The 14,604-nt window shown below is 46.5% G+C and overlaps 1 protein-coding gene and 1 pseudogene across 1 annotated transcript; one reads left to right on the top strand and one right to left on the bottom strand.

The window, feature by feature from the left end:
- The first annotated feature begins 7,250 nt into the window (after positions 1-7,250).
- On the top strand, positions 7,251-10,772 carry LOC117838234 (cytochrome P450 85A1). Its single transcript, XM_034718187.2, has 9 exons — positions 7,251-7,543; positions 8,036-8,357; positions 9,111-9,260; positions 9,350-9,598; positions 9,684-9,770; positions 9,859-9,937; positions 10,029-10,135; positions 10,224-10,348; positions 10,441-10,772. The coding sequence occupies exons 1-9, from the start codon at positions 7,353-7,355 to the stop codon at positions 10,526-10,528; spliced, it is 1,398 nt and encodes a 465-aa protein (XP_034574078.2). The 5' UTR covers positions 7,251-7,352; the 3' UTR covers positions 10,529-10,772.
- Positions 8,904-14,589, bottom strand: LOC117838235 (uncharacterized; annotated as a pseudogene).
- Between the last annotated feature and the right edge of the window lie 15 nt (positions 14,590-14,604).

Below are 14,604 nucleotides of genomic sequence, written 5' to 3'. Positions count from 1 at the left end.
GCACGATGCAGATGCAGCGACGCGCTCTTTTTCCACACGGCGATGCACGGCCGGCGTACACTTCAAAATGCTTGTAGCGTGCTTTGAAGCGCAGGAAAGCGAGAGGCATCCGATCGATCCGGCGGGGGGGCGGCGGGTCCCGTCCCGGGAGGAAAGCAGGCCAGGACAAGGGAGAGGCCCTCGTGCAACTCTGATTTGATTGATTTGGGTGATAGCGGAGCGGGTGGAGCACCACCACAGTACCTGCATGCGTCCGTCCATGCCAAGCCAAGCCAAGCCAAACAACAACGCTTTCTTTCTCTCTTTCTTTCTTTCTTTCTATCTACGGAGTACTACGTTTTGAATTGAATATAGTACAAAGGAAAGGCAAGAAAGAAGATTGAACCGAAAACCCGCCGGCAGGGCTGGGGCGCACGAACGGATGGGATATTGTTAAAAATCTGGCAAGGCAGCATCCTTTTTGACGCAGTAGAAGCAACAGGGGAGAGAGAGAGAGAGAGAGAGAGAGAGAGAGAGAGAGAGAGAGAGAGAGAGAGAGAGAGAGAGAGAGAGAGAGAGAGAGAGAGAGAGAGAGAGAGAGAGAGAGAGAGAGAGAGAGAGAGAGAGAGAGAGAGAGAGAGAGAGAGAGAGAGAGAGAGGATGGGCATGTGAGGTTGCCATGTGAGTGATGGACGCACTCATGTGGAGGATCGCAAGGACGAGGGGGGAACGGCAGCGACATTCCATGGCTCCGTTGGTTCGTTCCCCGCTCGTGTGCGTGTCCATCCTTCCGCCTTCACGCCCGTGCCGGTGCCGGTACGGACGCTCGCTGCCTGGTTGGACACTCTACTCTACTCGTACTACGCTGCTGCTACATTAATTCGACGAGACACCGTACCATCTCTGTCTTGATGGACGATGATGGGTGGTGGGTAGGATGTAGTAGGATGGACGATGGTCGATGGCACTGTGCCGGTTGGATCGCAAGTACCGTACCCGCACGCCTTTTCGGTGATACGGTGGATCTCCGGCTCTGTGCAGACGCCCAGGCGTACGTTCCGCGAAGATTCCTTCCTTTGACGCACGCACGCGTGCCAAGTGAGTTGTTGATCCCCTCCATCTTCCATTTCCTGCAGCGCATGTGCATAGTACCTTTCTACCTGACCGATCTAGCGACTACTCCTACCTTTGTTTCCCCATCCTATATTGTGTACAGATCGAATACACAGACGCAGTCGTATCATCCTTATGTCGTCGTAGAGTACCTCGGCCGATCCGGCTCGTGCTGTAAAATTCCCCTGCTGGATCGGATCCATCTGCCGAGTAAAGAAAAGGCTGGTCACTCCGATCGGCGCAGGGAGCCGAGGCCGCCGCGGGGGCTAGCGTGGTGCCGCCCCTCCCCGTCGTGTAGGCTCAACCCCACCGCCGCACCGCGAAGCGTGCACGCAGCAGATCGATCCGCAGCAGCGTGCGTGCGGCTCGATACGATCCACATCCATCGGCATCGCCCGGGCCTCCTGCTGCAGGGGGAAGGAAGGACCCACGCATGTTGCCTCCTACCTGTGAGCAACAAATGCGCATCAATGCCCTTGCCCAGCCGCGCCCGGCCCGCACGCACGCGCGCACACCATCCATACTTGTGTAGGACGACGGTTCGCAGCTTCGCATCGAACATCGATGGGTTTGTTGAGGACACGCGCACGGAGGGCGAAGCTTCTTCCGATCAGCAACTGCGCGCGCGGTGTTGTAGCGCGCCGTGGCGCGGCACCAACCAGTAACTACGGCAGGCCGGCACACTGTGCCACTCATCGTTACAGTACCTACGCAGCCGATCGAGCCGTAGCAGCGGCAGGGCACAGCTTTTGTTCAGCCCCGGTCTCCCGTGCGCAAATCTCATGCAAATCTCTAGCTAGCGTGAGCCACGTCGGACGTGACGGCCTTTTGACATGTCTCCCTCCCCCCTGCTGCGCAGCGGCTGTGCTCTGCCTCTGCTCACCTCCCCTCCCGGCCTCCCCTGGGCCCTGGCTCCCCAACCCCCGTCCTCTCCCTCCCGCCATAGGGACTAGTAGCCAGGTAGACCGTAGACGAGTCAGCATCTGCCGCCGCGCGTGTGCGCCGCGCCGGCAGCACAGGGCGGATCCCCCCGGCCGACGACAAAGCCCGGCGGTCGCCGTCCGCCGTCGGCCATCCCCATCGGGTCAAAAAGATATGGCTTTGCTTCGGCTCCCATTCCATCCATGCTGTTGGAGTTGATGGATGTGCCGCATGCAGAGCTCACAGTCACAGCACAGGTCACGACCTTTTTATTTCCGCCGCGCGCATGGTACTACCACCACTAGCCTATGCGCCAACTACAGCCTCTAGCTGAACAAATAGGACGTTTTGTTGTGACGGATCATCCATCCATGCATGGACGGATCACGGATAGGGAGCACTGTGTGACAGATGGACGAAATGGGCACCGCCATGTCCTACGAATCCGTCGAAATCTCCCCAAACAGTCGCCGGAATCAGACCCGTACAGTCCCGTCCTCCCATCCAAGAACACAAAGCACAACCCAACAAAGCGTCGATGCATGCGTGTGATGATTTAATCCGCGCCGACGTGCCTCCGCGTATTAGTAGTGTGCGCAAGCGACTATCAGCGGCATGTTTTAGAAGATATGCATACGCCTTCCTAGTAGAAACACTGTGAGCCGTAAAGCTAATGATCCTACATGGATCACAATGCTATACGGATGAAACGGTTCTACAAAATTACTATCCTCTACATGTTTTTTTTATTTAGAGGTACCTTTCCAACATATCTAGGGGGTGGTAAATGGCCAAAAATTGATTCTACGAGGGTCTGATTGTTTGACTACAAAATTTTGCCATACCAAATCTAGGACATGCCAAAACGTGGGCATGACAATTTTTGTGCCAAAATCTGGTCAACAACTTAAGGTTATCAATTGATTGGGTGCCAAAATGTGATAGCTAATATTTTTTTTTTGCTTTGAACCAAACAAGTGCCAAAGTTTATGGGCTTGCCCTCATTTTGGTTGGGCAAGTTTTGGAGCTCGACCGAACGGGCTCTGAGTTTTAGGAAGACAAAGTAGCCATTTCGAAGCCTGAACATTGCACCAAAGGTCAAGTTCGTCCCTCAACTTCCAGAATGGCCAATCTAATCCCTCAACTTTTGTTTTTTATCAAACTTGTCCTTGTACTGATATGGAGCTTCATATTAGCATGAAACTAATGCTAAAAGTCATTTTTGCCCTTAGCTCCTTCCCCCCCTCCTCAATTTTCCACCGGAATTAACACAATATTATCCAAAATATATAAGTATGAACATATATATATATATATATATATATATATATATATGAATACGTACATGGAGCATGTATACCGTACCATGAGTATATGAGTACATGTCAACTTTAGAGTATATGTACATACATTAAATTGTGTATAGCACGAAAGAATATGAGTACATACATTTTGCATATCAAAAATTTATTCATATGAGCACATGCATGATTTTAAAAGTACGAGTACATGCATTTTTTTAGAAACTATATTTTATGTTAGTTAAAAAATATATTGTTGTGTGAATGTATCAAGGGAGTATGAGCATATACATATTTAATTTACATGAGTCTAGGGTAAAATGGACTTTTCACATGAGTATCATATTAAGATATAGTAGCACATCAGCACAAGGATGAGTTTGACCTGAAAATGAAGATTTGAAAGTTTAAGGACTAAATTGATCATTGGTGTAAAGTTCAGGGACCGAATTGACTATTTTGCCTTGGCTCGTATTCGAGTTAAAGATGTTTAAGGTCCGTGTTGGATTGCGAATGAGATGTTAGGACCATGAGTCATTGTCATCTCTACACATGTGAACTCAACTTATTCACTTATAAATCACTATACAGTAAGTCTATGCTCGATATTAGGGGCACCTCTCTTGCATACGTGAATTGTACTCGTTCACTCATAATACAATACACATTTTACAAATGGGTAAACCAGTGAGAATCTGGGAGATTAATGTTGTCACAGCAATGCGTAAAATGTGACTTAATATTATATATGGAACATATAAATTGCACACGATCCATGGGAAAATATATAAGTCATCATACCTCCCTAGAAAAACCAAAGACCAAAGAGTAAATTTCACAAAACTACAGATATTTCGTTAACTTCATATATATGCTTGTAGCATCACAACAGTACCACCTCTGTGCAAATTATAAATTATTTTATCTTTTTTAATTCATAGATTTTGTTAGGTGTATATACCATATGTCTAGATCCATAATAATATTTATCAATTTAAAAAAAACTAAAATGACATATAATTTGGGACGGAGGGAGTATATATTTAAGAATTGCATCAGAAATCTACGTATGTGCACACCTATTACAAAAACACATGTTTCACTTAGCTAAAAAATGTTCTGCCATGTCGAACATTAAATGTGCAGTTCTGTAACATCTGTACTTGTGACACTATGGGCTACTGTATGGCACATCAAACAGTTTACTCGCAATAATAACAGCAAATGTTACCTGCTACCCAAAAAAAAAACAAATTTGATACTTGAATACTCAGTACAAGTAATCAGTAACTTGAGGAGATAAAAGTACCGGTAAAACTAGAAAAGTGAAACTGCCCGGGAACAGAGTAGGAACAGAGTGGAGCAGGGGGAGCAGGGGTGCGCACGAGTGGGCAGTGCACGGCAGGAGATCTAGTGGAATCAAGCCGCGTAGTAGGGCCAAGGATTTATTTATGTGCTGCCACCAACACTCACATGCACCCAGTAGGTGAGGAGGCACTCTTGGCCAGCCAGAGCCAGGGGCAGCAGCTCCCTGATCCCTGCGCCTCTTCACGCCATCATCCAACCATGCATCTTCCTCCAAAAGATCTCTCTCATCCTCACCCAAACACAACACAGGTGTAGCTTGTTAAATCACAGATCTAACTAACCTTGTAACCGCATACTTGATCTGCATGTGTGTGAGGTGACTGCCGGTGTACTGATCCGCTACCGGTTTGATTGTAATTGCTCATTGCTGCCTCGAGTACCTTTGTACTATGCCCAATCAACCCCCTCTCCCACAACAATGGTCCAATGGGAACCACCCCACGTGCCACCTCAATTGCTTGCAACCATCCTCCTCTCTCTCTCTCTATGCCTTTTTCGTTTTCTTTATTTTCATATCAAATTTTTACAAAGTTTTGTAACCTATGCTACACTACACTAGGGGCTACCCGGGCATGGATTCATTATTCTACTACTCTAGCTGCAGTTATTAAGAATCAAATCTATCCATGCATCAGAAATCTCATTGATCACTGCACTGTGCATGGGCAATCAGTAGCTGGACACGGCCATGTATGCTGCACATGGCGCCGGCCGTCGACCACCCATGCATGCATTCCCTTTCCCAATTTTTTCTTTTGTTGCCAATCTCATGATTGATTGGATCAGCCCCACTCACAAACAAATCTCCGTTTAGGATCGAGGACAGCATCTCCTTTCGAGATGAAAAACTATGCAGCGAATGATCACTTGACGTTCATGATGTCTCGACGTTGAGCTTGCAAAGCTTGTGTGTGCTGTGCAGTTGAGCAGCTTGGGGATGGAGAACCTCGAGCCGTTTATCTATCGATACACAATAATGACGTGCAATTCTCCTGTGTATATTAGATTAAAAGGCCCTGCCATTTGGTAGAATGCTCAAGCTATTTAACTTCGATGTCCAATTGGCAAAGGAGAATTGGATACGAGGAAAACAATGTTTGGTCAGCAAGTATGGAGGTTTGAGGTACTCCATCATATTTTGTATCATAAAAGCTTACAATTTTTGACATATAATTAGTAATCATGTGTAATATATAGAAGTTATATGGTTAGATTTGTATTTTAAAATATTCTCACACAATATATTATAGCAGTTTTGTAGCTACGAGAGTCAAAATAAAATACACCTTGAATTCATGAACATAGGGGCTAGTTTTTTTGGGAGATTTTCGAGTAGGTTCCTATTCACAAAACAAAAAAAAAAGGTTCTAGGGACAATCATATTTCAACTATGTTGACAAAAAGAGAAGAGAATGTAGTACTCTTTATTTTCTTTCCAACTTTGACTTTCTTTGTTAAGACACCGGATATCAAGGAACCAGTAACTTTCACTGTCATACATACCTTACCTTCTAGAATCTATGCACGCTAATGTACACGGTGGGTTATTTGTGAAAGGGTCTCTAGCCTAGAGGTTAGAGCAACCAAGTAGTACCTAACAAGTTCGGATTTGACTTCCTGTGGGAACAAATTAAACGGGTTTGAAGTAAAAAAATTGTAAAAAATTAGGTAGGAGCTTTCCCTTCTAACTTCGGTAAAAAAAATAAAATCCTTTTTTTAAAAAATAAAATCTATTTTGCGGACGCACAAGAGATCGCTGCCCACCCCACCGTCTCAATCTTATGTGTGGTGTATGGATACGTCCGAGGCAGCAGGCAGGCGGCTAGTTGCCGTGCCGTGTAGCGGCAGGCGTGAGCTGAGCAGCGGCATCAGCATGTGTGCGCACGGCCCGGAAACAAACAAGCGAGCATGCGCAGCGCAGACGCGCACACATGGCCAGGCCAGCCTTCCTGTGTGGGTTTGGCCGGGTTTGACCGAACCGGAGGCAGAGGCCAAGGCGGATGACAGGCGCCATGGCGACGCGCACCGCACCGCCGGCGTCGTTCCCAAGGCCGGGCATGCGCGGCCGCTGCAGACGACAGCGGAGTAGATGGATAGATAGATGGAGAGACGGAGAGATGGAGTATGGACACAGGAGCTCTCCTTCGGGCTCCATTTTTCTTTGCCGTTGATCCCATCTCATCTCTCCTCTCTCCGTAGCAGGCAGGGTGCAGGCCATGGCCAGCCCGGCAGGGTTCACACGCGCGCGCAGGCACAGCGCACGGAGGAGATGCCTGGGCGCCGTTCAGAGCTCTGACCCTTGTCGTGACCCCACGGTCAAGGCCAAGCCCCTCGCCCCGCCTTGGAATGTGGACCCTCCTCCCTCCTCCTCCTCTATCTGCAGCTGCAATTCAAGAGAGAGAGAGAGAGGGGATGAATAAATTAATTTCTCTCTCTATTTTTTCTTTTTATAAGCAGGTGAATATAGAATTAAAAATGAAGAGAGGCCGGGTGGCAATAATTCTTGCGAGCTCTCTCCTCCTCCTCTGTGACCGGCCGCGCGGCCTATATAAAGGGCTGCTCGGCTCCCAGTACAACAGCAAAGCAAGCACCCTTCTCCTTGCTCTGCCGAGTGCCGAGGCACCACCACCACCACCATTCCTGCAGCAGCAGCAGCATCCGAGGAGAAAGATGGCGGTGCTGTTGCTGGTGGCGGTCCTCGCCGCGGCGGTGTTGGCCAGCAGCCTGCTGCTTCGGTGGAACGAGGTGCGGTACAGCCGCCGCCGGGGCCTGCCGCCGGGCACAATGGGGTGGCCGCTTTTCGGCGAGACCACCGAGTTCCTCAAGCAGGGGCCCAGCTTCATGAAGGCCAGGAGGCTCAGGTACCCGTCTCCTCCTTCTCCGGCGATGGCGGCGCATTCCGGTCCCCATGCTCCCTTCTCCTCCTCCCAGTCGTCCCAGGAACAGAGCACGGCAGAGCTGCCGAGCTCTGCTCTCGCCTCCCTCATCGGATCAATCATTTGGTGGAAAGTGGGCTGAGTTCGCTGGGGCAGAAAAAAGCGATCCGGAGACGAGGAGGAACATCAGTGCCGTGTTCCCCAAAAGCTCGCAGTCCCCCCATTCTGCCAGCTCCAAGATACCATACCATACCACACCATCATCCTCCTGAACCCTCCTAAAGCACAACCTCACCCCCATATCATACTTACTCCAAATAAAGAACTCTTGGGACCTTAGCTCGTCGTCCCCACCTGTTCCAAAGTTTAATCTCCTTCCTTCTCAATGTATTTCCACAACGTAATAGTTCATGGCGCCATTGTTTTCTCATGGTAGAACTGCTGCTGATGCTGATGCTGACGACCGATGTGCTGCAGGTACGGGAGCCTCTTCCGGACGCACATCCTAGGGTGCCCCACGGTGGTGTGCATGGACCCGGAGCTGAACCGCCGGACGCTGGCCAGCGAGGGCGCCGGCTTCGTCCCGGGCTACCCGCAGTCCATGCTCGACATCCTGGGGCCCAACAACATCGCCGCCGTGCACGGCCCGCTCCACCGCGCCATGCGGGGCGCCATGCTCGCGCTCACCCGCCCCACCATGATCCGCGCCGCGCTCCTCCCCAAGATCGACGCCTTCATGCGCGCCCACCTCCATGGCTGGGCCGGCCGCCGCGTCGACATCCAGGAGATGACCAAGGAGGTAGACACACTGCGCCCTGCCCTTCTTCTTCTCACGCTTTGCTTTGTGTTGCTCCTGTTGCTAGCTGAAAGCCTGCTGACAGAAAAAACAATCACAGAAAGCAGAGTTTCAGTGAGGGGGCGGTTAATTACGTGGGCCCCACAGCTGGGAAATCTTTTGGTTTACCTTGAGTGCCGCATTTTGAGACTTAAATCACCAGTCCCATTTGTTGTTGACGACTTGACGTTGGTTGGCAACAAAATCTGAGAGTTGACATCTTTTTTCACCCTTTTTTACTGCATTTACCGCTGCCTGTATTGAATTTTCACTTGCCCTCCAATCCCGTGCGGCAATGCCACCACAGGCCGACACGGCAGAATGATGGTGCCCCTTGAAAACTGAAATCCATTCATGGACTGCTGAAAAAAGAGTTGGGGGGGCAAAAGGAGGGATCTTCCCCTTCCTTTCCTCTCTCTACCAAAAGGGGAATCTTTGGCTTTCTAGAACCTGTACTGCACTGCTGGATAGCCAAAAAAAATTTATGAGCTGAAGGAAAGGGGCCAGACAGGGGGGAAAGCCATCTGCATCTCTCTCTACACATTCCAAAGTGCACAACAAACACTCCATGCACCATCATCACCATCACATGTCTCAATGCAAAGGAACACTTGGCATTGTTTCTTGCTTTTGGGGTGCTGAATTTCATACTCCTTGCATGGCATGGCAACTTATTATTACAGAATCTTATCTGCCTTTTTTTTTCCTTTTCATCAGATGGCCTTGCTCTCAGCTCTCAGGCAGATTGCTGGCATCTCTGCTGGCCCACTCTCTGATGCCCTCAAGGCAGAGCTGTACACCCTTGTACTTGGCACCTTCTCCCTGCCAATCAACATCCCAGGAACCAACTACAGCAAAGGGCTTCAGGTACTGTTTGCTACTTGCATACCTGAAAACATCAGGAAAAAAAGGTTAAGCTGAACTGAGCCCTCTAACATCGCGATGTTATCTTTCAGGCAAGGAAGAAGCTTGTGGCAAAGCTGAGGCAGATGATTGCGGACCGGAGGTCCTCTGGTTGCGCTCAAGATGACATGCTCGATGCGCTCTTGAGCGGCAACGAGGGTACCAGGGCCAAGCTCAACGATGACCAGATCATTGACCTGCTCATCACCCTCATATACTCTGGATATGAGACCGTGTCGACGACCTCCATGATGGCGGTGAAGTACCTGTCAGACAATCCAAAAGCTCTTGAACAAATCAGGGTACATATACTTCACAACCAAGTTAAATTCCAAAACAAAAGTCCTATAATCCTTGAGGTAACCGATGATCTGTTGGCTGTTGCAGAAAGAGCACCTTGACATCAGGAAGGGAAAATCGCCAGAGGATGCCCTTGACTGGAACGATTATAAGTCAATGACCTTCACCAGAGCTGTAAGTTGGAGATGACACACGCCCTAAAGCAGTGAGAGTAGAACTGTACCCTGGACATGATAAACTAATTGGTTCCTCTAATATGCAGGTCATTTATGAGACTCTAAGATTAGCTACGGTTGTCAATGGGCTACTGAGGAAAACTACCCAGGATGTCGAAATGAATGGTGAGAATCCCACGGCTTCCATACTCCTACTGATAAAATTTTTATGTAAATTGCAAGCTAGTTCTAATGCATTATTATATATTTCTTTCAGGGTATGTTATTCCAAAAGGTTGGAGAATTTATGTCTACACAAGGGAGATAAATTATGATCCATTCCTGTACCCGGAACCGATGGTTTTCAACCCATGGAGATGGCTGGTAAGGAATAGACCAAGCAAATGTACCCAATAATAAACAAGCAACAAGATCTGTCAAATTCTAACCCGATGATGCTTGCTGACTATAGGAGAAGGGCCTGGAATCACATCCCCACTTCATGTTGTTTGGAGGAGGCGCTCGTATGTGCCCAGGGAAGGAAGTAGGAACAGTTGAAATTGCAACTTTCCTTCACTATTTCGTCACGCGATACAGGTCTGTTTCTCTCAAAAACCTTGAAAGCTATATAAAAAAAACCCTCCAGAGCAATTTACTGATGACATCTTGGCACTGATCTCGTCTTGCAGATGGGAGGAGGAAGGAAACAACACAATATCAAAGTTTCCCAGAGTGGCAGCTCCCAATGGGCTACATATCCGAGTTCAAGATTACTGAACTTGCGAGACATTTTGCAAAGTTTAGATAGGATTTAGACTCAGATAGAATAACTCTGCGATGCTGTTGCTGCTAGCTTCTTGTAAAGATTAGAACAGCCATTGGTGCCCGTGCCAATAGGAATGTTATAGGGAGGGTATAGGTATCATAGGTTTACTAGGAAATTGATGTAGAAAGCCATCAGATGCTCCAGTATTCTTTTGGTCGATCTCTTTTCAAATTATAACAGGTGTCATTTGGCTTCTATGCTTTTCAACTTGATACAGAAACCAGCTACCCATACGCCAGGTTTCCGGTTTAAGGCACCCACTGAACTACCAAATGCCAACTACCAACTGATTCCAAAAATATGGATGGACACTGATTGCAAAACATGAAGCAAATACAATGGACATACTAATGCACGAACAGAGGAAGAGTTTTACCTTAATACGCAGGGTATAGATGATAAACTGCTTCAATGGCAGTGCCTTTCAATTCCCTAAAAAGTAGTGAATTACTTTAATACACAGGTTGTAGATGATAAACTGCTTCAATGGTAGTGGCTTTCAGTTCCCTAAAAAAGTGACAATGAGCTCATGTTCAGCAATGCAAAGTTCCTTCAATTGGTTAGGCAACACATTGATGAAAGGAAAAGTACTCTCCTCATCTCAACGGCTCAACATAATGAAGTCAATATTGATTGCTTCTTCTAAAGATGTCAAAAGTTGTTGGAATCTAGAAGCATCACCATTGCTAATCTTTATTGAAAATAAAACTGCATTATTCAACATACTCAGAAAAATGCTGCTAATGCACTTTAGTTTAGAAGATAACTAGTTCTGCACTTTGTTTTCTGAAATTGGTAACTTGTGAACAAAATGCGTATGAGAAAATTCTTAACACTAAGAAGTATGTTATGTAATTCATGTAAAATCCAAATGTATTCTTATAACAGGGCAATAGTTACAAATTGCATCAAGGACTGAACCCAAGTCGTGAATCTGAAGGTAGTACCAGAATGCAAGACCATAATCTAATTTAGGTAAGTTCTAGCGGAAATACAAAATATTTGCAAATGCTTACAGTAAATGCCTAGCCTAGCTGCTTCCCGCATCTACAAGGAAATGACTAAACAACGAGATACAAATCAGACCAACCACATGGAAGAGAAATACAGGCAGAGTGTAGGGTACGACCACATGCATGCACTCACAAGAATTGACATGCAAACTCCACTCTGTAGTGCACTGACAGAAGAGAGTATCTGTCAGTCCGCATTTTTGCACGCACTATCTACGACCAGAATTCAGAAGTAGCAACAGACAGTGACAGACGCACGTTGCATGAACAATCGAGCACTGGGCACACAAGAGCTGGTACATGCTCGAGCAGAAGAAGGCATATGCAAAGTAACACGCTGCCATGATGGCATCCCATGTGATGAAACGAGTACAAAGATGCAAATGAGTTGTATGTTCCCCAAACTGTATTGCACCTGGAAATCAGTGGACTGACAGTTACAAAGACCAACGCATGCATATGCGCAGAAGTCAGAGTGTACAGAATTCATTTCACTAACAAGAGATAGTTTGTATCCAAAAAGGAAAGAGCAATACCATATTCATTGACAAGGGCAAAGGTCTGCATAAGAAAAATAAAACAAGTGCAAAAGTTATCGAACTCAAAACAGGCAAATGGCCAATAGAAGCCAATGTAAAAAAATGGTTATGTAAAAGAAAAAGCTAGAAAACCCATAAATAGACTAAAGGCGAGGTAAAAAAAATGCTCAACAAGTGATCTGGAAGTGCCCTTTAACACTATTAAATTTTTTACTTAGGACTAATAGTATCTGTAGGTATACAAAATAAACTTGATTGGTTAGTACACATTTCTTGCTTTGGTGTCTCAAAGGAAAATAAGTCCTAGACTTCAGTGTAAAAAAAACTTCTGCAACTTCAGCAATGCATAGCACTTAACTAATCTTTGCACTATACCAGTATCAACACCAAATCTAGCATTGCGAGTTCTAAGTAAGTTGGCAACGCTGAATCTGGCATATGTGGTGGCAGAAACAGTGGTAGTATGCCTCCCAATGGGATTGACGCAGTTACATTTTCCACCTAGAAATCTTTTCCTGGATAGCTCAAGTAACATAGTACATGTGAAGCATCAATCCTTCTTTGGCATATCTATCTTCCGATGGATGATAGCAGAAAGAAGCTGAAGGTTTTGGTCAGATTCTTTGAAAAAACAATCCCAGGTCAACAATCATTCTCCATGAAGATATCCCTGCCAGTTTTGCGTTACACACTCTTGAGTATCGCTTGGAGGCTACTTGCTTGCATACATCATACTGAAACTTGTAGTCACTCTTAAGGAACACCAAGGTTAAGACACCCACCAGATACATCATAAACCATCTGTACTCCTTGATTCACAGTTCTCCTGTGACTTTTGCATATAATGTATCCACTAATAAAACCTTCCCTTCTGTGTCGGGTATCTTCATGATTGCATCTAGCATAGGGACCAATCTTTGAAGCTCCCTATCCTGGAGAGACCTATCGGCTTATCGCAAGGGCGTGTGGATCATGCACTAATGTCAATTATATCCACGTGTTCAAATACTAGCAATGTGACCCGAGAAACGGCAGCCTCCAATTCTAGAATCTCCATCCATCACTAAAACTATCTGGCATCAGATTAATTATGCCCATGACCTACAGGTAACACCCTTCTTAGCCTCATTTTTCTGACCAAAGTCTCTCCTTGTTCAAGTTTCTTTCATAATTGAACACATTTCTGCATACTGAGAGTGAATGCCAACTTTGCATCCATCTTGGGTTAGATATCTCCATCAAGGAACTAGAACAAATGTTCTCCCGTGTTTCTATTCATGTGATGCTTACAATAGAATATCACACCTGGATCAATTGGTCTGGAACTATATCTTCATCAGTTGGGCCTGAATCCTACTCAGTTTTTGTTTGACCTGTCAGAGTAACTCATGTGGTTCAAAGCTTCCCTGTCCATCTTACAGCAGAGTATAGGAACAGTGGTCGATCAGGCGCTGTACTGATTGTGTCATCCACATTGCTCCCTAAAGCAATGACAATCTCTTGCTCTTGGGAGCTTGCATTTACAAAGGATTCCACAAATGAATGGCTCCCTCGGGAAATGCAGGCTTGCTCTTGTCAATGACTCCACAGGCTCCTTAGTCCTTACTGCCAACATCAGAGGAACATAAGTAAAACTGTTTCCACTGTGCAATGTAGAAAAGGGGGAAAAGACAAAGAGTTCAAGTTATATCAGAATGAGAATTAGAATATATCAACAATCCTATAGAACGGTAATTTGCTGCACGAATCATCTTCATAACTTTCTCTTTCACAGAAAACATGGTATACCACAAGGTTGGAAACTTGGAATAATGAAAGTGACTAGAACAAAATATTGAATACACAAACGTACTAACAGCACAATGCTTGGGTAAGTTTTACAATGCTTTTGCACCACGATCATTCTAACAATGGTAACATCACAGAGGGGTATTATTTCAGGCATCTACTACACTGTAGCAGTAACAATGAAAAGACCTAGAACAGTGGGAAGATAGGATGGCAACAGTGGCCGGTGCCGAAATGTCGGAGCCGACCAAGCGTGGCGGGATCACTGTGACATTGAGGAAAGAAATTCCAGAACGTTTTCAGATGAAACATCAACAACAACGATAATCGATAAAACAACTTGAAATGCTGGCAGGCAGGATAGGAACAGATGGTTCTGCTGCGAATGCCAGAATGAATGTGAGAAGAAACAACTCCGCGTGCCACTCGATCGGGGCAACGAAGGAGAGATCAATACCTTCCGGGCGGAGAAATCGGATCGGGGCAGCGCGAAGCAGGCCGGATTTCATTTGAGGCGGCGCGGAGGAGATGGCTGTAGAGCGGAGACGGAGAGGATGCGCCGACTGGAAGAAGAAGAAAAAAAGTAGTTACGCGAACAGACCAAGAAAGCGTATTCGTGGAATACGCCTAACCCGTTATTACGCTTCTGCCCCTTATCCTCAAGAACTATGGGCAAGTAGGTAATTT

This window comes from Setaria viridis, chromosome 9 (assembly GCF_005286985.2).
Source record: "Setaria viridis chromosome 9, Setaria_viridis_v4.0, whole genome shotgun sequence".
NCBI lineage: Eukaryota > Viridiplantae > Streptophyta > Magnoliopsida > Poales > Poaceae > Setaria > Setaria viridis.
The sequence above is the reverse complement of the archived record's forward strand: the minus strand, read 5'-3'. Positions and strand labels throughout refer to the sequence as shown.

Coding starts and splice junctions, on each gene's coding strand:
- LOC117838234 (XM_034718187.2), top strand. CDS start 7,353: ATGGCGGTGCTGTTGCTGGTGGCGGTCCTCGCCGCGGCGGTGTTGGCC. Junction 9,261..9,349: donor ACTACAGCAAAGGGCTTCAG/GTACTGTTTGCT, acceptor GTTATCTTTCAG/GCAAGGAAGAAGCTTGTGGC. Junction 9,599..9,683: donor AAGCTCTTGAACAAATCAGG/GTACATATACTT, acceptor TGGCTGTTGCAG/AAAGAGCACCTTGACATCAG.